Source organism: Sebastes umbrosus, chromosome 12, assembly GCF_015220745.1.
Source record: "Sebastes umbrosus isolate fSebUmb1 chromosome 12, fSebUmb1.pri, whole genome shotgun sequence".
In the NCBI taxonomy this organism is placed as follows: domain Eukaryota; kingdom Metazoa; phylum Chordata; class Actinopteri; order Perciformes; family Sebastidae; genus Sebastes; species Sebastes umbrosus.
The window spans coordinates 13,781,312-13,806,246 of record NC_051280.1 but is presented as its reverse complement, the minus strand read 5'-3'; the positions used below and the strand labels follow the sequence as shown (position 1 = coordinate 13,806,246).

The 24,935-nt window shown below is 40.8% G+C and overlaps 1 protein-coding gene across 16 annotated transcripts in view; it reads left to right on the top strand.

Annotated features, from left to right (window-relative positions):
• The first annotated feature begins 2,955 nt into the window (after positions 1-2,955).
• mib1 (MIB E3 ubiquitin protein ligase 1) overlaps positions 2,956-24,935 on the top strand; it is a 70,223-nt gene continuing 48,243 nt past the window's right edge. For all 16 annotated transcript variants that reach the window (XR_005209096.1, XM_037786906.1, XM_037786903.1 and 13 more), the window contains exons 1-12: positions 2,956-3,184; positions 4,698-4,869; positions 9,222-9,351; positions 14,496-14,600; positions 15,643-15,709; positions 16,987-17,191; positions 18,811-18,994; positions 20,327-20,471; positions 20,593-20,726; positions 22,644-22,751; positions 22,911-23,108; positions 23,226-23,377. Coding sequence is in view for 15 of the 16 variants with exons in the window: in XM_037786906.1 (XP_037642834.1) it covers positions 2,956-3,184; positions 4,698-4,869; positions 9,222-9,351; positions 14,496-14,600; positions 15,643-15,709; positions 16,987-17,191; positions 18,811-18,994; positions 20,327-20,471; positions 20,593-20,726; positions 22,644-22,751; positions 22,911-23,108; positions 23,226-23,377 (1,829 nt within the window). In the remaining variant the exon portion in view is untranslated. The remainder of the gene's footprint in view (positions 3,185-4,697; positions 4,870-9,221; positions 9,352-14,495; positions 14,601-15,642; positions 15,710-16,986; positions 17,192-18,810; positions 18,995-20,326; positions 20,472-20,592; positions 20,727-22,643; positions 22,752-22,910; positions 23,109-23,225; positions 23,378-24,935) is intronic.

Below are 24,935 nucleotides of genomic sequence, written 5' to 3'. Positions count from 1 at the left end.
TTTTTATTATTTCAGTTCATATTGGCCTTATATAGTGTATTTTACACATGCATTTTTTTCTTAACAAATGCACACAGAGTGCGGAAAAACGTGGTCATGTGGGCTAATCTTTTTATTTTTATTTTTGAATTGGAAGAACATTGCAAGGAATATAAATCACAGAGCAAATGAGTAGCCTTCTATTTTTTCATCCATTTTCCAATAAGAAAAATAAAGGAAATAACCAATATCACACTAATGCAACAGTTACAACAAGACTTAAAGCAGCAGTGACACCAAAATTAGTGAAACACTACGCACATGAAATAATAGATCACATACACATATACAGACAAAATAAATAAAAATACATAAAGTTAATTTTTTTTTTAATGGCATTAGTTTGTGGTAACTTAATTAACTATACAACACCTGTATTATTATGATCTAATCTTGGAGCCACATCTTGTAAAGAAAAGCCCTGAGTTCAAATCTTTTATGGCCTTTTTTAAATTTCAGTTCATATTTGCCTTATATGGTGAATTGTACTAGGTAAATTGCTGCTAATAAGCTACTTACACAATGCACAGAGAGTGGAAAAAAATGGGGCCCTATAGTGTGCTATTCTAATCAAGGCCCACCATGGTTTGTCTGATTTCAAAATGAGTCTACAATAAACGTGTTTTGGTATTATCAGATTATAACATATGCAGTATCTGGTGAGTCTGATATGACTTAAAACAACATGGAAATGGAGTTAACATCGGATCGTGAGGAAAGGATTAATAAAATGTGGCAAATTTTAGGTTGACGCTGGATATAGATGAACATACAAGTGGCCTTGTCAACCTCATCTTCTGGACTTTGGAGTCACTGGGTAAACATACTTCAAATCATTGTAACATCCCTGGAGTATTTATTATTGGACTTAATATACTTCGTTGAATAATGCTTCTGTATTCTATCTGTGTATGGAGTTTTGATGTGCCACTGAAAAAATTACAGACTTCAACTTAACAAGTTGTTGATTATGATCAATTAATACATAATTTAAATAAAGATAATCTAATATGCCAATTATTGTATTAATAACAATGAATAACTTCATCAGTAAAATTTATTACATTGCCTTTAAATGAGAAAAAAATATTCCATTCACTAATACCAGCTGGTGGCCTTTGACATACTCCGGCTGCTGCTATTTCTTCTCTGTGGGCCGGATCTGATTTAATTCTGAGTATTTGAATTAATGTCAGCAGCCATCAGGTCAGACAGTCATAATGACACCACTATAAATCCACTGTAGACAATATATCTAGTGTGTATGCTTGGATGCAGAGTAAATTCATTCTTAAGTTTAAGGTGGTATGTATTTAATAAATTAATTAGATAATCAGTGTCGGTTTTGTATATGTTCCCACGACTAGACAAAAAAACCCATATATATATATTTTTTGTACTATAATATACAGTACAATAATAATAATAATAATAATAATAATAATAATAATAATAATAATAATCTTTATTTGTATAGCACCTTTCTAAACATAGTTTCAAAGTGCTCTCACAGATACAATGAAATACAGAAAAATAAAAACAACGATAAAAATAAAAAACGTAGAGACCAAATGAGACAACTAAAACCCGTAACCAGTGGTATCAAAACAATAAGTTACTACACATAAGCCAAAAGAGGACAATATAAGGTGTGGGAAAAGGTGCACCAAGCTGTTACCTTATGGAGTTAAAAAAGCCTTTTTATAAAAATGGGTTTTTAAAAGAGATTTAAAATTGCTAGTAGAGCTGAGGTAGGCTGTTCCAGTCTAGGGGCATTGATGGCAAAGGCCCTGTCACCCTTAGTCACCAACCTAGACCTGGGTACAACGTGTAGAGCCAAGTCAGAGGACCTCAGGTTACACGGTGGCACATAGGGTGTAAGGAGCTCAGTGATGTAGCTTGGTGCCAAACCATGCAGAGCTTTAAAAGTTAATAATAACATCTTAAAATCAATTCTAAATCTGACAGGCAACCAGCGAAGTGCAACTAAAACTGAAGTGATGTGCTCAAATCTCCTCGTACCCATACCCAATGATTGTTTGTGATTAATTTGGTGTGTGTAGCCTACTTGTCTGTGCAAATCAAGACATTTATAAGAGTTTAAATTATTGTTCTGATTGGCAGACTATTTAACAATAACAATTCACAAATATCTGTCTGTATTATGATTTTTTATTATCAACACGGAGCTGAACAGGTGCTTGCACATTGCAGATGCTGCGCATGCGCAGCATATGGACTTCGGGCTTGTTTTCCCCCAGCCTCGCGTCGTCTTCGGGTTTTGTCGGCTATCTCCGGAGCTAGTTGTTGCTCAGCAGTCTGGTCTGAGGGTCTGAAACGATGATTGACAATAATGGCGACGCGTTTATTCTGAGTTGACTCCTCCAGGGAACCATCTCTGGGCTGACAAAGGGGAACACCTTTGGATGGGATTTTCATCACCTCAGACAACAACAACAATAATAAGGACAAAGGACTACATTTACCTTCAACAGAGAAAAGGACTTGCTAGCCAGGAGAGGTTTTATCTTGCTAGGTAGCTTAGCAACTCGGCTCTGCTAGCTTGTGCTAAGTTGAAGAGGAGGCAGTGTTCTGTGTGGAGGAGAGTGGAGCTGTTTTTTGACACTTGCTGTGCTTTTTCGGGTGAAATTAGTTTCTCAAATGCAACACCAGAGGAGGCGCTAGGGTGTAGTTAAGGTTAGCTTTGTGGGATAGTTTCTGTAGGAGCCTCCTTAGGTAGCTAACTGAGCTACTGAGCTAGCAGGCTAGCTTTGTGGATTGTTCCAGTCTCTTTCCTGTTAGGACTTGCTCACACTTTGCATTTGGAAACCGACTCCTAGCTGGCAAAGAGCTGCTAGCTTTTTTTGAACTTGTTGTTTTTGGTGTTTTTGCACATCCCCTTTTTTTTTTGTAAACATGACTACCGGCAGGAATAACCGAGCTATGATGGAGGGAGTCGGAGCCAGAGTCGTCCGCGGACCTGACTGGAAGTGGGGCAAGCAGGATGGAGGAGAGGGACATGTCGGCACCGTGAGGAGTTTTGAAAGTCCAGAGGAGGTGGTGGTCGTCTGGGATAATGGGACTGCTGCTAACTACCGGTGCTCTGGGGCTTACGACGTGAGGATATTAGACAGTGCTCCAACAGGTAACTTTTACAATCAGTTGATTTTGTTTGCACAGTAATGTCTTTCAATGCAAAATAGGTTTGCTTTAACATACAAGATACTGGTCCCCTTTTTTTGGGCTTTTTAGTGAGTGCAGGCATGAGATTGTTGTTGCTGTAATTAAAAGCTAAGATTACAATGGTAAGGCAAAGTCTCTGCCATTCAAAATAATTGGAAACTTTTCAGTGTTCAACACCACCTGTTCATCAAGGCCCATGATCTCAGCTGACTCTTCCTACACATCACTCTTTCTGAAAGGCGCTATATAAGTCAATCAGTTGTTTTTGTTTGCCCAAGACTTTCATACTCATTTAAAGACAAGTAGTGTCTTTCAATGCAAAATAGGTTTGGTTTAACATGCAAGATACTGGTGGTCCCTTTTTTTTTTACCTTTAGTGAGTTTAGTTTCAAATATGTTTATTAAGAAGCATGTGCATGTTAGTGATACAGACTTCTGTGGGGTGTGTATCATGCTTCATTTTTTATATATATATCAACAAAAACAGACAATACTAGGAGCTAAGGGCAAACGAAAATGGAGACAAGCAAATACAAAGAACATAAGTACTGAAAGGAGAACAAAACAAAACAAAACAAAACATAATAAATAAATAAATAAAACACAGACAACACCCTAGGGCATACAAATCAGGGAAACATTGGCGACATACAGTATATACATAAACATGTGTTGGCCTTTGGTGAGTGCAGGAATGAGATTGATCCAGACAAGTTGATGCTGTAATTACAAGTTTAGATTACAGTGGTAAGGCGAAGTATCTGCCATTCAAAATAATTGAAGAAACTTTCAGCGTATATGTATAAAAATGTATAAATTTAAATACGTCCTGTCTGAACAGATGTATGTCACAGACAGCACTGGTGTACAAGATATGCAAATAAGCTTTGGGAGATATGATTCCAAATTTGCACATTGAGAGGAAAACATTTATCAACATTATATGCAAATATATCAGTAGGATGTACTGATGTCAGCATGGACATAAAACGATTAAGGATCACTTCACCATTGTTTAGCTTCATCTGTCTGCACTTGTCATAGTATTACATGCCAACACAGTTACACTTTTCAGCATGTATCCCATTCATTTAAGTTCTTTATATATTCACCTGGTGATGTAGTCATGGGATGAGGAGCGGCTGAGTTCTTTATATATGTTTCTGAAGTATCAACAGCTTCTTGAGAAGTGAGTGATTTAAAGACCGTAACGCCAAAATGAGTATAGCTGTTCTCACATTAACAGGTGTCAGATTTTGTGAGAATGAATATAGGGAATATGGACAAATTTCATAGTGCACACAATTATGTCAAACTATGTAAAATACATAGTGTTCAGATTGCATATTGACATTTTTTTTCTTCTTTTTTATGCACAGCTAGTATACATATTGTTTATAACAACTGATATACAATGTAATATCATACAATATACAACCCCAATGTATTAATGTTGACCAATACTGCCCCCCCAGGCATCAAGCATGATGGAACCATGTGTGACACCTGCCGTCAACAGCCCATCATTGGTATTCGCTGGAAATGTGCTGAGTGCACCAATTACGACCTTTGCACAACCTGTTACCATGGAGACAAGCATCACCTGAGACACCGCTTTTACAGGATCACCACCCCAGGCAGTGAGAGGTTAGTTAGCCCAACATTTGCCAGTGTTGTGCCTCATCTTTAGACCCACCATTGATAAAATAGACACAAGGTAGCCAGGTAATCCATGCACTTCATTGTGATTGGTTGGCCTACCCTTTTACTCCCTGGCTTTATGTGTGTGTGTGTGTGTGTGTGACATTTGAGAAGTCTTTTGTGCGCCCTGCCTCTCAGACAGAATCTATCTCTATGCTTCCAGCCCTCAGTTGCCAGGCAACAATTCAGCCTTGTTTTAAGATCCAGTCGTACCTTTTTAAAAATTATAGTAATGCAGCGCTTCCCATTTGTTGAATTTATTTGAGTAAATTTCCCATATCTTTTTAGTTTTTGTATTTTTGTATTCAGAAGGCTATATTCACTTGATACAAATTGCAGATTGATTGAAAAGTCTGTTTTGCAGCTGACTTTCAAATTTCAGAATTTAAAGCTTCGACTCTGCAGAAAGCGTTGTTATTGCATATGATGAACATAGATAATGAACATTTCTGACTACATTATTATGCAAGACAGCTTCCTGTTAAATACAAAGGACTTATGGGACACATAAGTGTGTCCCAGAAGTTACTAATCATATAATAATATGAAGAATAACACTAGACATGTTTAGCCCAGTGTTTCCGCTTCATTCAGTTGCAGCAGGGTGCTACAGCAGTCTCTTGTGCTTAGGGAAGGGCAATAATTCAATATGATAATTTATCATTTTTCAAAGGAATCGTATCCTGATGAAATGATATATCGTGATATCATGATACACTATTACGTCATCTAAATTGATAATAACAAGCACACACTAACTTAAATTGCTCAGAAAATCTGAATTGATAAGAATTCTGCTTATGGGAATACCACAGTGCAGTTAAATCAAACTATTGTCTTACTCTGTATTTGTGTTCATGCATAAACAGTCAGTGTATAGCTAGAACTATTTATTCAGTTTTGTCTAATTCACTTGAACCTGTTACGTTCATTTTGCACTAATTAAATTAGAAAATACTCAGTACTTTTCATTTGGCAAATATTTAATCCATAGGTGTATACAAAAATAAGCTTTACCATGTTGTTATTTCATATAGACTATTTATTTATTGAATTACCAGAAAACATGCCATATCATGATATATACCATTATCAAAATATGAAATTACTTATATCAATATATTGCCCAGCCCTACTTGTGTTTAATATTGCTTAACTTATCACTATTTTCCTGGAGTCAAGCTCTGTCACTCAAATGGCATTATCACAGCCGGAGACCGATTGTTTTCCTCTTTCTCTTCATGTTGATGTGTAAAACTACAATTTGTATGAACTCTGCACTTCCTGCATGTATCTGGCAATTGATTCATTTTAGTGTGACGGTGTTTTGCAGTGAAAACAGCGGTAGGTTCACTGTCAAGCGTTCTCAGGAAGTGTTGACATTGTCAGCGAGACATTAGCTAGACTTACCAAAAGTTGACTAATTAAAAGTTTACCTAAAAGTAAAAATTAGTTTTTAGTCAGGACAATGGAAGTTGGCTCAGAAGCTTTACAGTTTGGGCAATCTAGGGCATGAACAGTGGTAATCAGACCGAAGGATCTGAGCAAAATACCATTCTTACATGAGGTAGTACTGTGTGTGTGTGTGTGTGTGTGTGTCTACACTCAGGTCTTATGGTAAAAAATCACAGAACGTTTCATGTGGAAACAATGTTTTAGGTGTGGTGGTGTGTGGAAAGTGCAAACATTGCTACCAATTAATTCATGTACAGACAAGATGAAGTCAAATTGTTGGAGGCAGCATTACTCTGTGCATTCAAAGATGCTCTACATGGAGATTAATGTAGCTCATGTGTTGTAGGAAAAACAAGCAATCAAATCAGTCACTGATTTGATTTAAAGTTGTATTATTTCGACTTGTTTGTGAGCATGCACTGTCACTAAATTCCACAACTTGCATTTGATTGTGTTATCACACAGACTGTCAGTACTGCGATGATGCTTCATCCATTTCAGGCCTATTTCATCCAAATCCCATAGTTTAGTAAATGAACACATGGCCCAACAGCTGGCAGCCTTTTCAACTGAGTACGACTTCATTTCCCCCGAGACAGACATTGCATAATGCACAATGGGTGCTGGGGGTCTCCCCAGCTCAAACAGCTCCGGCGGCGTAGTGGGGTGTTTTGTTACACCACATTAGATTCTGTCGCTAACCGCCGAAGAGGGAGTGGTTAGGGGCCACAAGCGGTTTGCATTGGTTAGACCTGCACTGTCCAGCTGTCGCGTCTACGATCAAGGCTCACACTTGTTTGATGGTTAGAGCTCAGCTATTAATTGCTGTTACCATTTCATTGGTTAGGCTCGTAGCTAAGCTGGAGTTTAGACTGTAGCTCACAGCATTATAGTGATGTCAGAATGTAAAACAAAAATTTGACTGCTTAACCACTGGCTTTTCATTTGCATTTGCAGCGCCATGATTGTTGGGTATGGATGAAAAGAGAATTGTCAGTGAGGTGTGAATGCCATGAGATTACAAAAAATGATTGTTATTCATGATGTTACAACATGACACCTGCCACTCAGTGATGCAAAGCGTGCTCCTTGAATTTAACTACATGAAAATACCATTCCTAAAGGCAGTAGAAAGTCACAATTGCTTTTGATCTCCAGAAAGCTGCCACTGCGAAATGGTGTGTTTGTGATTTCAAAGACCTGTAAAGATTCTGGTTTGATTTGTTTTGCTATCATCAAACATCAGCTGCCCTATGCTGAGACAGTTGAGGTTTGTCAGAGACTGCATGGTTGAAACAGCAGATTAGAAGCTGTTAAGGCCAAACGCTCACAGTAAGATTTTTCATCTGTGTCGACCAAAAATCAGTCAAGTGCGTCTAAACATTTTCATTGGTCGCACCGGTGTGTCTGACATTTAGCAAGACGGTCTCTGTGTGTGTATGTGCGAAACTATGCCCTGTACTCCTACTCTAGCAATATCATATATATGCTGCGGTGCCCGTTACACCTGTCCCAGCTGACATCATAGGTGGAGGTAACTTCTCCACCACCTGTCTCCCCTCCTGTCCCCGGTAAGATGCCTAATCCTGATCAGAGACGCTGGATTAATTTCAGAAGTGGAGATGGGGGCAAAAAAGTGTGTGTGTGACACTGTAGGATACATTTAATAACACAATGCAACTTTACCGCTAATTTCTTCTCTGCTCAGATGATCGCCAAACAGCTGATCTGCTCTGAGCGCATCCCTCTCTCTGTCGCTTGCCCACTCTCTCACGATGCACTCATTACGCTCCTCTTATACAATACAAACTTAGCATGTTAACGTGGATTTCACTTAAACACGGCCATGGGCATTTTCACACAGTAGTACTGCGAGCCTCAAATTGTGCGTGGCGAGGCATTTCACACGTTTTTTTCTTCATCTACTATTGTTCGCAATGTGGGACAGGGGCGTAAAGTGGGGGGCCAATGGCCCCTTGAACCCCCTACTTCCAGCTGGGGTGTAAGAATTTATCGAAAATATCGATTATCGCAACATTATATTTTGTGATACTGTATCGATTCTCAAAAGCACTATTGATTTTTAATTAATAGTTTACATGCAAAGATGAACTCAGTCAATACTTACCACTGTTTTGATTACATAAAAAAAGTAAACTTTTCTAAATCTGATTGTATGCATATGGCGATGTGTTCTTTATACTATGACATTTTTCCTAAAATTAGATTTAAAAAATCAAACTATATCGCCTTTCTTACAGTCTCGCAATATATTGAATTGAAACCCCTGTATCATGATACGTATCATATCACAAGATTCTTGCCAATACACTGCCCTACTTCCAGCGCCCTTCTGATCCAACGGAGATTGTCTCATCTGACTTAAAAAAACATTTATGTGCATCTTTATTCCTGTTAATCATTTACATGATGTGTTAAGAAATTACCTCTGTGTGTGTGTGTATGTGTGTGTGTGTGTGTGTCTGTGTGGGAACTGACAAAAAAGTAATGCTTAAAATGTATTACATTTTGGGTGCACCTAAATGAAAAAGTTGGGTGCACCAGTGCAACCAATGTAAAATGTCAGTCTGGAGCCCTGCCCATTTGCTGAAAGTAATTTACACCATGACTCCAGAGCAGTAGGCACAAAAGGAAGGGCTGTTGAGGACATGAAGTAGCAGGAGGGAGGCAATAGCATCCCCTCTGCAATGCATATTTGCTAATAATTGAAAAAAAAAATGTAAACAGAGTAAACACCTGCTGTTGAATACTCTGACAGTGTCACATGAGTGATTGAAGCTTAACCCAAATGAAAATAATTTTCTCTGTTTCTATCCGAGCAGAGTACTTCTGGAGTCACGTCGCAAGTCAAAGAAAATCACAGCCAGAGGGATTTTCACTGGTGGCCGGGTGGTGAGAGGAGTGGACTGGCAGTGGGAAGACCAAGATGGAGGCAACGGAAGGAGAGGAAAGGTAGGGTAGCTCCCAAGACTCTGCCCATTTTTTTCCCCACAAGCCAACAGTTTTGACCTGTAAATATGTACATTACAGAGATGAGATCAGTGAGCACTGAGGCCAATAAGACATCGACTCCAGTAAGTCAGTCACCTTCTTGGGCCAGTGCTTGAAAGATGTTTCTGGTTTTACTATTTCTCAAGTAGTGAAAAGCACGGGATCTTTACCACTTTTCTTTTTTACAAATACGTTTCTACATCACATGAGGGCTTGAGGTATAAGGTACAAGTGTAATGATATCTTAATGTTTTTTGCTGAATGAACATGACTGCTAAATGATTCAGTTCCAAAAATGCAGGCAAACTCCGCTTTTTGTTATAACTTCAAAGCTGCACAATTAAGTGGATAATATATCCCTGGAGATAAGGCAGCCTTGGTGAGCCTGACAGAGGCCATCATCACAACCACATGTGTGCCACTGAATGGAGCATGACCACCCCCTAAAGGCTGCATAGAAGGATCCCTTGCCTTAAACAATCTTAGGGAGGAAAAAACAAACTGGCATCTCAGGATATGATGTGATGTGAAATGTGCAGGAGCCTCAACCAAAACAGGAAGGGCACAGACTCAACATGTTTGTAGCATGGACATGTTACAGGCAAGCGAGAACACAATCCAGTCCAGTTCAGTCCTCTGGTGCCTAGCTAGGTGTGCAGCATTATGCTGAAGTTGAAGATAACTATATTGTTTTGTTCTGCAGCCTTTAAGGTCATAAAAATATATATCTCTTATCTGCAATCCACTGTAATGGATACTACAATAACCTTCCATCCATCCATCCAATTTCTTCCGCTTATCCGGGGCTGGGTCGCGGGGGCAGCAGGCTTAACAAGTTATTCCAGACGTCCCTCTCCCCAGCATCGTTTTTCAGGTCTTCCTGGGGGACCCCGTGGCATTCCCAGGCCAGACGAGATATATAATCTCTCTAGCATGTTCTGGGTCTAACCCCTGGGCCTCTTACCAGTTGGACGTGCCCAGAAAACCTCTTAAGGCGTCCAGGAGGCGTCCTGATCAGATGCCCGAACCACCTCAGCTGGCCCCTTTCAACGCAAAGGAGCAGCGGCTCTACTCCGAGCTCCCTCCGGATCTCTAAATCTGAGCCCAGCCACCCTACAAAGGGAAACTCATTTCCGCCGCTTGTATCCGCGATCTCATTCTTACGGTCACTACCCACAGCTCATGACCATAGGTGAGGGTTGGAACGTAGATGGACCGGTAAATCGAGAGCTTTGCTTTCTGGCTCAGCTCCCTCTTCACCACAATGGTCTGGTACAGCGCCCGCATAACTGCAGACTCCGCACCGAACCGCCTGTTCATCTCCCACTCCATTTTTTCCCTCACTCGTGAACAAGGCCCCGAGTGTCTCACTCCCATGTCCGGGGGTGCAATCCACCGTTTTCCGGCAGAGAACCATGGCCTCAGACTTGGATGTACTGACTCTCATCCCGACCACTACAATAACCAAAATCAATATATTGTCTCATATCACTGTGTCAGTAATATATTGATATCAGCCACCTTTAGCTCGGGTGAAGAGTTACAAATCAGTGAAAGTAAAGATTGCAAATTGCAGATCCCACTGTTCTGATTGCATAAAAAAAGTAAACTTTCATTTTCACGTCATGTTTTTCAAATTACAGTTTATCATCTTACTTACAGTATCGCAATATATTGAAGTATTGCAACCCTATATCATGATACATGTCGTATCGCTAGATCCTTGCCAATACACAGCCGCAACTCAGCATAATTTTCCTTAAGTGGAGAATACTAAGTTAGCCCTGTTGTTAAACTTCAGCAGCTATAGCCAATAATCCAGATTTAGTGGAAAATATAGTCTGATGAGTGTCACAATGTGTTGGAAAATGATCAAAATATGATAGTAACTTTGTATGATGAAAGGAGGTAGTAGAACGCGCCACTGAAATACCTTTACTCCTTGGTTTAATTCCACAGATTCCTTTTTATCTTAACTGAGGCTATAAACAGACTTCCTTGCTGCAGGTTATTCCAGGCTTAAACACATTATTAGAAAGTAATGCAATGGCTGATGAGGTTGCATTTGTTTAGCACACTCTATTTAGATTTATACTGTAAATGTGCTGTAAAGTGCTTGTATTTTGACTCTGGTCCAGACCCAAGAGTGTTCAATTTAAGAGTCCCTCCAGGCAATTTAAGACTTCATTTTGCTGTGTTATTTAATGGCATATCTCATTACAGTTTTATGATGCTGTAAGCAATATGCTCTCAAGAAAACTGCTATTGCATGTCCTGCAGCTTAGATGTTCCGTTAGTTTAGCATGAATATTACCTCCCGAGGCCCATTAATCAATTACCTCTGTAAGGGGCCTGGAAATAATTTAACTATTTGATTTCTGTATTTACTTAAGGCACAGCTTTTAATTAAAGAATTAATTTACTCCGATACAGCTCTTCTCTTGACACTTTCTAAATGTGATGAAAGCGTTGCGCTGCTTGTGATGGAGAGAGAATTGTCTGGTGTGAAAATCCCAAGCCCATCTTCCAAATTTGAATTGATTTTGCGGTCCCCCATTCATAGCTCATTGCTTATTTATGCCTATAACACATCATTTTTCTTGGCTTACAGTGCCCTTCAGTTTTTTTGTTTAGCCAAAAGCTGTGAGCTGGTCCTCACTACAGAAGTTGGGTACAGCATTAGTCATAATGTATTACAACAAGTACTAACTCAAGAGAAGCTGTGTGTGTGTAAAAATGAAGTAACAGGTGTGTTTGTTGGAGTGCTCTTCTTCTGTAACCCTGTAGTGAAATTTACACTTCAGTTTTTTCCTGTCTCAAATTATCGTTATTATATCAGACTTCAAAAATCCACTATCAGTCGACCTCTACTACTTTTGGATAGAAAATCATGTTTAAAAAATTCCTTGTTCTGATAGCAATCAGCTATGTTTCCCACAGGCTCGGTCTGTGGCCCGGCTGAACTAGGCTTGCCTTTGTCTTGTGTCTTGTTTTGTCTTTGGAAACAAACACACTAATGGTTGCAAAAGTTTAATTTAAACATTCTTGGAGATTTTACAACTGTTCTGAACTGGTTAAAAAAAAAATAAGACAATAAAAGGTTTAGTATTGACTGTGAGATTGCAATGCAGGGAGAATTACAGCAAAATCGAATTGTGACCTCAAGAATCAAAGCATAATCAAATTTGTTCTTGACCAATCCCACTGCTAATATTTCTCAGTAGTTAGGGAATTAAACTTCACTTGAATTCAAAACACAGTGACTGTGGAGCATACGGAGCGTCTGACACTACCAAGTATAGATTTATTACATCAGTATGCCAACATTTTGCAAAAACTAAACTCCCAACTACACTAAAAACTCCAAGCCTATGGTACGTGTCCACAGGGGCGTTTTTTATCGCGAGGGGACGCGACGCTTCCCAACATTGGACGCTTGGTGGGCTGTGTCCACAGGGGCGTTTTTTATCGCGAGGGGACGCGACGCTTCCCAACATTGGACGCTTGGTGGGCTGTGTCCACAGGGGCGTTTTTTATCGCGAGGGGACGCGACGCTTCCCAACATTGGACGCTTGGTGGGCTGTGTCCACAGGGGCGTTTTTTATCGCGAGGGGACGCGACGCTTCCCAACATTGGACGCTTGGTGGGCTGTGTCCACAGGGGCGTTTTTTATCGCGAGGGGACGCGACGCTTCCCAACATTGGACGCTTGGTGTGCTGTCCCTAGAAACAAGGCACTCGGCTCCTGATTGGACGAATGCTTTCCCGCCGTTGGCTGCTGCTCCCAGCTTTCAAACCGGAACCAGTATGGAGGCTCGTTTGGAAACTTTCTTCTCTTATTTCACGTAAATAGTTCACTGAAATGTGTTTCTGAAAACATTTGAGGCGAGAAATAACCCATGCAGTTGCTGAATCTGTCTTTATTTTGGCTCGACAACGTTTTGTTTAAAAGATTATCGGGAGTTTCGAGAGGCGGCGAGTCGCGTCGGACGCCCGCGATTTGCATAAAGTAGACAGGACCTCAACTTAATGCAAATAAGGAGCGGGCGTTGTGCCGCCTAGTCTCTCGAATCGCGACGCCACGCTACCAGAATACATTGCGCGGCTGCTTGCATAGACAATGAATGGGGAGCGTGGAAAGCACGGAGCATGTGGACACGTAAGTGGCACAGAAGATGTTGGACCCTTCAACTAGAGGAGCCCAAATTCAACTTGTGTTTTAGCAGACATCTCCTTGTCCTTGAGCTAGACACGGAATACGTACTTGGCTCCAGGGTTGCTGTTCTGTTGTTCAACTTTTACTCTGACCTTCAATTTGGCCACCAAACACCTGCTCAAAAGCACCCACGACGAAAGTGATCTCTTTCTGGTCAATATTATATTTTCACATACAGTATGCCAAAACTTTTATTTTCATTAACAGCTGGTAAAGAAATTATCATGAAATTAGGATTTAGGGAACTTTCACAAGTCATAGTCCGTAGTCCAAATCAGAGTGAAATTAATACTTTTGGTTCCTTTTATAGTTAGTCTCTTAGTCTGTTTCGGTTTCGCAGTGCACAAATTAAAGTGGAGGAGCGTGTACTAAGGAGCGAATTTATCTTTTCTGTCTCGAAAGCTGCCACTTCTATGCAGGGAGTGTTGACTTTGATATATTGCTATCGAAGTTTTTTTTTACTTTCTCCTCCAGTTTAATGACTTTATGAACGTCACTTTATTTAGCATATTCTGTATGTTCTCTTTGGCCCAGATGTCAAGCAAACATTGGACGTCTGCAGACGTCCAGGTCAGTCCTCTCCCACTCATGTTAACCTGTCATTTGTCCATCTCAACAAATGCCCGCACAGGCAGCCTGTGTTTTGGTTCGCTTTGAAACGGACCGAGACCACCTCTCCAAGCATTCTCGTACCACTTGTTTTGGTCCTCACTGGAGTACAATTACTGCGTTCACAACTGCCTAAACGAACCCGCATCAGAGTTAGATTAAAACGTGACTGAATGTTGGCTTGTGAAAGTGCCCTAAAATTCAAAACAATGTGCTTTCAATGTGTCCTTATCTGTCTTTCTCATCTCATCCCTCCTCCTCCCCCTCCTCCTCCTCCACAGGTGACAGAGATCCAGGACTGGAGTGCAGCCAGCCCTCATAGCGCTGCCTACGTACTGTGGGACAACGGGGCCAAGAACCTGTACCGAGTTGGCTTTGAGGGAATGGTGAGCAAACTTCCAGGCCTGAACCTCACGCTCACTCACACACACGCAGAGACGCACAAAAGATCAGCTGTCGGGTGGCTTTTGTGTTTGACCGCAGGGCTGAGGCTCTTTCTTTTGCTGCCAGGCCTTTGTGAGAGCCACGCAGCCAGCATGAGTAAGGCGCCATTGTAAAGGCAGCTGGAAGGGGAAGGTATATCTGCATGATAAAGGCAAGCTGTTCCTTCTGCTTTTTAGGGAGGAGAGAGTGAACATGGAGGTCAACTTTAAAGGAGGGGGGCCATTCTCTTGGGGTTGTTGCAGGCGCGGGCTACACACGCGTCTCAAATGAAAAGAACCATCCTCATTGGTGGAGACCGCCCTTGCCTTTTTATGAAAGAGGCCAATCGGGTGTCTCGGTCGCATAACAGATTTGCCCTTTTGTTATTTTAATAGGCTGATAGAAAAGTGGATGGCATCTGCCTCTGGATTAAATAAATCATTGGAATAGACCCCCCATCTTGACTGTTTTATTTTGACTTTGTTTGTTACTAACGCAGCGATAAAGTCCTGCTAATAACTACAAAGGTAGCGCACATTAGGGTATGTTTCTACAGTAATGCAGCAAGCGAGGCCAACACCTTTTACCGTTTGGTAATGTCTGCTTTGTGCTCAAAGCGTCATAAGATCAAAAGTGTGTTTCTGGCTGGATACAGTAGGATAGACTTGAGTTATTCATTTGTTGGGACTTGTTGTACTTTAGTGTTCCATCCGTTCAGAGGAATGTTTGCACTGCCTCACGATCATCTCTGCCCTCTAACTCTGCCACGGTGGCTGCGCATCTGAGTCATCACAAATGATACGATGCCTTCTCTCCGTAGTAGTGTTTCATTGTCCTGCCTCACCCTTAGGGCACTGATATTGTTGGTATTCTAGGCAACTACACTGACACTACACAGCTTGAAGTGTGTAAATTCTCTGCTTCATTATTCATGATCACCGTGCCCCTCCTCTAATGGAATTACCTCGGGTAATTATCTAACCCCTTGCCTCTTTTCTCTCTCAGTCGGATCTGAAATGTGTCCAGGATGCCAAAGGAGGCTCTTTTTACAGAGACCACTGTCCCGTTTTAGGTAAGTAAGCCTTGTGATCCGTGTCCACCGTCATTATTGCACCAATTCTCTCACCTATCGTTCTGGTGCAGTGAATTCAAGGGCATTAGGGGAGTTTCACTTGTAGTTAATTGTGTTTGGCCAGTAGATGGCAGCGCTGCATAGTCACCTGGCTCCCAAAGCCAAGTACAGACTCAGGTCATGCAGTTAGAGCATTCCAAGAATTCCAGGAAGGAAGGAATTGTAGGGCTGCTCGATTATGGCAGAAATCACAATCACGATTATTGTGGTCAATATTGAGATCACAATTATTTAACACGATTACTCATTGACTCTGGAGACATCATGCATTTCAAAAGAGCATTTTGTAGCCTACATTTTAAAGTTAAATGCATCAATCTGGTGCACTTTGAGAGGGAAATTAAGAGGCTAGGTCTATGAAGAGCTTTGTGCTCTAGTAAACAATTTAATCATAAACGCATTGGTTGTATAGATATGAATAGTGATGACACGGCAAAAAAAGTCACACCCAAAAAACATGTTAAATGAGACTGGGGTCTGTGTTTCAAGACGGATAAGGTAGGTTGCTGACATAGCTGCACTGAGGACAGTCCGCCCCGGTTGACGGTCACGCCAGGAGCAGGAAGCTCTGCCCCTCCCCGCAGGGAGAGAGGGCACAGCGAGCGCTAAGTGGCGAGGTCCGGGCGAGGGGTTCTGTAAAGTGCCACCGTCAACCCGGGCGTCTCCAAGCCGACCAAGAGCTAGTTGCGTCGCAAAATATTGCGAAATACGCATGCCAGAAACAGCTGTAAAGGAAAGGGGTGCGCTGGATTTATAGCACAGGATCAAACGAGAGCGTCATTGAGAAACGGAATGCATCACAATAATCATTTTATGTCGATTATCTTGCTTTCATAATCGTTGGAAGCCAAAATTGTAATTGTAATTTAAATTTGATCAATGGCACAGTCCTAATGAATTGTACATCTGGATTCAACACTGCAGCAGAAATCTCTCATTAGGTTTGATAGTGTCATTACGTTATTCATAGATAGCAGCACTTACAACTTGTAGTGATGCTTTACCTCTGTTTTGTTGTTACCAATTTGCAACCACATATGCGCTTGAAAAGTTTTGTAATACTATTTTTTTCACAAAATTATCAGAATTTATTTCTCTAAAATGTATTTTCCTATATTTCTCTCCATAATTCTGTTTTAAATCACTTTGTTTTTTGATGCACGTTTAGTAACACAAATGTTGTTATCAATAGAACTAACTGTACCTTCATTTCCCAGGTGAGCAGAATGGCAACAGAAATCCGGGCGGTCTCCAGATTGGAGACCTGGTCAACATCGACTTGGACCTAGAGATTGTTCAGTCCCTCCAACACGGCCACGGTGGGTGGACCGACGGCATGTTTGAGACGCTCACCACCACCGGCACAGTATGCGGCATCGATGAAGATCACGATATTGTCGTTCAGTATCCCAGTGGGAACAGGTGAGTCCCTACATAAACTGGCTCAGAGTTATTGGCTGCTAAGAAGTGGAACCAATGAAACTGCATCTCATCACCATAATTTCCCGTAAATTGAGTTTTATGTAACCCTTTTCACCTTAGCTCAGTCACACTTACGAACATCTTCACTACAAGATGAAATTATGGATTGTAACACTTGAGAGATGAGACTCTCTAAAAAATAGTGGTCAATTTGTTGTAAAGTATAGTTTAACTTAACTTAACTGTACAATAATTTGTGCAGTAATTCAACTATGCAATACTCTGATATTAATACTACATTTATACTGTACATTTCAAGAAATATTCTTATTTAATTATTATTTACGCTATTTATTTTACACCATTTATATTTAACACTCTTAATAGATCCAACTTATCAGCATTTTTTTATTTTTTATTTACTTATTTACACTGGTTATATATTGTATGTGTTTGATGCACATATTTGTACTAGGGCTGTCAAAGTTAACGCGATAATACGTTTACATAAATTAGTTTTAACGGCAATAATTTCTTTAACGCAATTTGCGATTTCTAGGTTGTAGCGGGCTCAGTTTTAAAGCTAGAGTGAAGATACTGGCATCATATGAATCTAGAAATCCTAAGGAATCCATTGGTCATACTAGCTTGTCGCAAAAGAAGGCCAAATAATGCTCCAAACATACACTACATTTTGGCGAAGAAAAACTGGCATGGCTATTTTCAAAGGGGTTCCTTGACCTCTGACCTCAAGATATGTGAATGAAAATGGGTTCTATGGGTACCCACGAGTCTCCCCTTTACAGACATGCATACTTTATGATAATCACATGCGGTTTAGGGCAAGTCATAGTCAAGTCAGCACACTGACACACAGCTGTTATTGCCTGTTTGGCTTGAGTACCTGTGAGGGTTTCTGAGATATATTTGTCGTTGTTTTGTGTTTGTAAATTGATTTCCAGTAATGGATCTGTACATACATTTCCATAAAGCAAGCATATTTGCCCACTCCCATGTTGATATGAGTATTAAATACTTGACAAATCTCCCTTTAAGGTACATTTTGAACAGAAAAAAAATTGCAATTAATTTGCGATTAATCGTGATAAACTATGGATAATCATGGAATTAATCACAATTAAATAGTTTAATGATTGACAGCCCTAATTTGTACATATTTCTCATTTCTTATTTTGTTATTTATTTATATTACTCTACATATATTGTGTTATATATTGCATATGTACATAATTTACATTTTAATATATATATATATATATATATATATAAGAGCAACTGTTACGTTCTAATTTCCCCCAGGCATCAATAAAATATTTCTGATTCTGATTAAAAGTGGATCTTCTTAGCACCCTAACTGCTAATTTTCAGTCTGCTTCTAGTATTTATAACAATGTTATCTCATTACTCTGTCTGACATTGATCATTTAAACAAGGTTTTTTTTTATAGTTTATAATTTTTTATTACTCAATCGTGGCTTGCAAATCCACAAATACTCCATGTGACTGCTTAGAATCTATACTTGATCAGGTATCATATTTTATTAATTGTAAGTGAATTAGTCAGAGTTGTTTGAATGCATTCATCTCTGTGTCCTCAGATGGACATTCAACCCAGCAGTGCTGACAAAGGCCAACGTGGTGCGCAGCGGTGACGTAGCAGCCGGGGCAGAGGGAGGCACCTCCCAGTTCGTAGTGGGAGACCTGGTCCAGATTTGCTACGACATCGACCGCATCAAGCTGCTACAAAGAGGCCATGGAGAGTGGGCTGAGGCCATGCTACCCGTAAGAGTCTGAAAGATGTTTACACACATTTGTACAAATTGAACCACTCACACCGAGCCTTCTTTAGTTAAATGTCAGTTGAAATGCTGACATACACATGTATGAAATGTTCATGATTGATTTTCAAAAAATAGATGTAGAATATTTTTAGAAATGTGTCCGTGTAGATTTATTGCATTTATCTGGGTAGTACAACGTCAAATGAAACTATCTAGTGGACTGTAGCTGTGAAGTTGTGTGAGTGACAAAACATCTTCAAATCTAAACTACACTAGACAGTTTCATTTAAACCTGACAAGAAAAATCTGTTGGGTGCTTGAAAATGTGAGAAAAACAGTGCTGTTGATATTGGCACCAGACATTTTTGTGATTATTTAAAGAAAAAAAAAGATTTTGACTTGGACTTCATCGCAAGTACACAATTTGTATGCAAGAAGCTTCTATAAATTAGGCTCATCCATCTAGCTGTGTATAATTTTCTGCTGTTCCCCCCACACTCTGTGCCAGTCTGTCATCTTCTTTAAAGAAATGTTGCAGTATTACTAACATGCAGAGACACGATTCCTCACCTCAAATCTCTCTATGGCTGTGTTGTTGCCAATTTTTTATTGTATTTATCTTTCTTTGCTCTGGACACGACTTTATTCTTCCCTTATTATGAAGTTTGTTCATCGCTGCCCAGCACGCCTTAGGTTATGTAACGCCAGTCTCCTCCAATATGCCACTTGTCCCTGCCAAACTGGCCCCCCTCAGCAGCTAATGAGCCTTAAAACCCTGAGATGGGTTGTAGCTTTGATCACTAACCACGGCTGTTTGTCGCCCGCTGCTGCTCCTACTGCAGCAGTCCCCGTTATTGATGGCATCCTCCAGGACAGACCCAGACCCCGGCTCGACAGACTCAAAGTGCCTCTTTCTCATATAGCCAAGATCGAGATGATATGATTGAAAATTGGAAAGCATTTGGCTCTGTCCTCTCTGTATTGCCTGTATAGATGAAGAATGGTCTAGCCGGTAGAAAGGTTTCTTTCTTTTAAATCCATCTTCTTTCTCGTGCAAGTAAATGTCCTCACAGCTTAAATGTGTAATATTTAGCTTTTTTCTGTCAGGTTTTATTTTTGCAACTAGCTTTGTTTCTGCATCGGGTAGGACAATTGCTTTGTCGAGCTGGTATTTTCTCCTCTTTACCCTTCCCTCCCTCTCGTATTATTTTGCTCTTTCTAACAATCTCTCTCCATCTTTCCTCTGCCACTTACAGGCTCTGTTACACAGAACATAGCCCAAAGACAACAGCCCTCCATACACTAATGAGTTTGTCGCAACATTTACCAACAGACCCTTGGCAAGGTGGGCCGTGTGCAGCAGATCTACTCAGACAGTGACCTGAAGGTCGAGGTGTGCGGAACTTCTTGGACGTACAATCCCGCCGCTGTCACCAAGATTGCGCCCTCTGGCTCTGCTGTCAGCAACGCCTCTGGAGGTACGAATAAACAAGCACTACTGACACAGAGAGAGTGTCGTCTTAGTTCTTTGTCCTCACTGCCTGTCTCTCTGACACCTACACGCAATCACTTTCTGCTGTTTTCCCTCTGTTTGGCCAGAGCGTCTGTCTCAGTTGCTGAAGAAACTATTTGAGACACAAGAGTCCGGAGACATCAATGAGGAGCTGGTGAAGGCAGCAGCCAATGGCGACCTGGCCAAGGTGGAGGACATCCTTAAGAGACCGGATGTGGATGTAAGTGCTCAACATACAGTATTTTGGTATGAGCAGCTGCTGGATGTTAGGGGTGGGGAAAAAAATCAATTCACCTATGTATCGCGATTTATGTTATTTACCTTTTTGAAATTGATCTTTTAATGACAGAATCAATATCATTGCTTCATTTGAGTCGATGTGGAGGTAGAAGGAAGTTACCACTTTTATTGTCGTAGTCTGAGTAACGTGACGTTATATCTGTTCTCCTATACGTCAACCAAAACAAAATGCAGTCGGCCGCAGCGAGCCGAAAGTAGAAAGTAGAAAACGTCGAAGGGTCTGCGTGGATGCGGCCTGTACGCTCACATATTAAATATAAAGTGGTAAACACTACACACACAGCAAAGTATGGAAACACTTTGGGTTTCACACATTGCAAGGAAAAGCAGAGCTAGACATCGTGGCTAAAGGTGCATGCTAACTCTGTCATGGACAGGAAACGTTATATTGTGCTGCCAGCCGTCACTCAAATCTCTGTGGTCAAATCGGCCGACGCATCAACTGTAGAGCACCCATCTACTGACGTTTATGTTGAATGCATTCAAACGGCCTCGATGGAGCTGACCATGGATCTATAAAGAGAACGGAGCTGATTGGAGAGCTAGCGACGGACTTGGCGAAGTTAGCGGAAGTATACAAGTATGACTACATCCGGTTTTCAAAATAAGGTGTTAACAAAAGGAACTGTATACACAAAATACATATATGGAAATAAGATTATATTCACCAGAAATATAAAAACATGTTAAATGTACCTTATAAATGAAAAAAAATACCACTAATTTGTGAGGGAAATGTCTTAGAAAAAACAATGACTGATATATTTGACTTCCGGACATCTCTGACTTCATACATGCTGAAAATCAAACATTCTTACTATATCAATTTAGATATTTTCCAAAGTAAAAGTCCTTATAAGTGTATGATTCAACTTTTTCCCATGGTCTCGTGTAAAAAACGCTATCAAAAATCACAATAAATCATAATATCGAATCGCAATACTTGTAGAATTGCAATACTTAAAAATCGCAATACATACCGAATCGGCACTCAAGTATTGTGATAGTATTGAATCGGGATATAGTTATATCGTCCCAGTCCTACTGGATTTCTAGATAGGTTTTTGATGAAGTAACTTTGTCATTGAATATTTACAAAAGATCTGAGTACATTGATAATTGGAGCTGGAATATCCCCGGCTGTGCTCTGCTCTGCTTTCAGTATATTGAGGAGGCTGAGAGTCTCCCAGGAAAGGGCTCTGAGATCCTCCCACTCCTGCACCTCTCTCTATCTGAAAAGCATTAAGGCAAGGCCCAGAGGAGGCACTGAGGAGTATTGGTGTGCACTGCAGCACAGACCCGATTCACTCTTAAAATCAAGCAGAGGTCTACAAACCCCACATGGTTGCAGATTGTGTTGCGACACAGGCTACAGGCCCAGCCGTTTGCCACAGGACAGAAGCCTGTGCCCTGTATAGGTTATGAGAACCGGTTACGTCAAGTCTGCAATACTGTCCTCACTCAGAGAGCAAGAGAGAGTGAATGAGTGCGTGTGTCAGTGGTGAAAGCTGGCCAGATGCCCTACTGCCTTTCAGTGGAATTATTTGCTTAAAGCTGAGCACACTGAGCTCGGCCAAGTGATCCGCCTGCCAGGACAAGAGACGTCTCGAGACTCCCAAAGGAGTCCACATTAATATTTATGGTCTGAGTTTTTGCAGTGCTGCAGTTGCTGATGAAACATGCACACACACAGCCGCGCATGCACATCCACACGTACAAACGCTTAAACACGCCCTCGCCGAGCTCTTAGCCCCTCAGGTGAACAGCTAATTCAGTAGATGCATATCTAAATATGAAACACGACATTGACACGCTCTCCCTCTCGCTGTGTTGACAGGTGAACGGGCAGTGTGCTGGACACACCGCCATGCAGGCAGCCAGTCAGAACGGTCATGTGGACGTCCTAAAGCTGCTGCTTAAACACAATGTGGACCTGGAAGCTGAGGTTTGTATAATTAAATACATTTCTCCTCTCTCATCCCTATTCTTAATTATCACAAAGGCATCTTAGCCCATGTTAAGTGTGTTTCACTATGTAAGAAAAAAAAAAATCCACTCCCGGACATAACACTGAGTCATTATGCGGGTGTGTCACTGTACTCAGGACAAAGATGGAGACCGGGCAGTGCACCATGCATCCTTTGGTGACGAGGGCTCTGTCATTGAGGTGCTGCAGAGGGGCGGTGCTGACTTGAATGCCAGGAACAAGCGAAGGCAGACTCCGTTACACATAGCTGTCAATAAGGGCCACCTGCAGGTGGTCAAAACCCTGCTGGACTTTGGCTGCCACCCCAGCCTTCAGGTATCTATCACTACAGCTTATTTAAGAAATGCTTTGTAGCACAGTAGAGAGTTCGTTTTAGGCTGAATCACAGATTAGTATGAGAGTAGTAAGTAACACAAGGTTTACCTTTTTTAGGATTCAGAGGGAGACACACCCCTGCACGATGCCATAAGCAAGAAGAGAGATGACATGCTGTCAGTGCTGCTGGAGGCTGGTGCTGATGTCACCATCACCAACAATAACGGCTTCAATGCCTTGCATCATGCAGCCCTGCGAGGAAACCCCAGGTATGAGACTCTGTCCTGCTCTCCTGCTAGCGCTGTCACACCTATTTGGTGTCAACAAAGGCATGTTTAAGTGGAATCTGTGGAAACAGTATCCTCAGGATCTCAATAAATGGCCGCTTTCAGTAAAGCCCAGATTCGGTACAGATATTATATATTTCTAATGTCCACACACTGATTCTTTCTTGACTGATTCAGCATTGATGCACATGACTCCTCAACTGGAAAAGAGATTTCATAGTGCAGTAGAAAGTATGGAAATCAAAAATTGAGAAATCAGATTGATGGCACACTGCTTTCACTTTCACGTTGTGCTATGTTCCTGCTAATTAACAAATCTGTGCATCAAAATGAGACTTAAAATAAGGTTCTTCTTCACCTGATTCCAGTGCATTTTTGTTTTGCACGTCTGCTCTACTACTCTGGACTGCAGCCGCAACATTCAGGAAAGTTTTTCACAGATTGCACGCAGTGGAATGACATCTCCCCGAAAGTGAAGCCCAAACATCTTGATCGCCCCCTGGTGACTGGCTGTTAGTTTAGGAAGCGCTTGATTTGATATGCAGCAGAGTTCTCTATGAACGGAGCAGTCATTTTAAACGTCAATGTTGCAGTCAATCATGTTCATTTAATTGTGGGAAGCCAAAATCATAATTGATTAATGTATATATGGGATTAATTGTGCAGCCGTGGTATTAAATAGTAACTCAACTGATGCATAATTTGGTCCTGAATATTCAGCACAACTGAAACAGCTTTAACTCCAGAAAAATACATTTCCGAGCATTATTATGAGCACACCAAATCAAAGCTTTGAAAATATTAGTCAAAACTACGACCACTACACTTCATGTTTCGCTTCTTAGCAGCCAGAGGACAGAGGTCGTGGCAGAATCACTAATCTGTTACTACTAATCCGTTACTTAATCATCCTTCGTTGGAATGAAAGATGTTGGTTAACCACCTACAGGTCTAAACTGGGAGTCAGACATAGACAAAGTCCAGTCATTGACACAGACAAATAGAACATTTTGATTAACTGGCAGAGGATCTTATTGAGGCATCAGAAGCATGTAAAAGCATGGCACTTCAGAATGTGCGCTTGTTTCACAAATTGTTGTATTTGTTGTAAAGATTAATTTTCATTCAAGTTTCATTATCTCCAAAACATGTTATGTAATACACTAGGGATGTCATGACACCAGAAATTTACGTTGATACCAATACTATTGAAATTACACAAATCACGATAACAATTTGATACCACGGTAAAAAACAAAAGTAAAGCAATAAATCCTGTGTACTCCACATACACTTCTTTATTACTGTTTGCATACTGGTCTTTGTTAGGTAGTGAAACCGGTCATAATTCCCTCTCTATTATCTATTTCTGCGAAAACATCTCCTTCAAACCACTGGATTTATTCAAAATTCTCACCAAAAACTACATTTTACAAGATTACATTTGAACACATCATGATCACTTTAGAATTTACCTTCGCTGAATACAAATTTTTACTGAAGAGAGCCTGAACGCATCAGCTAGTTAACAAGCTAATGT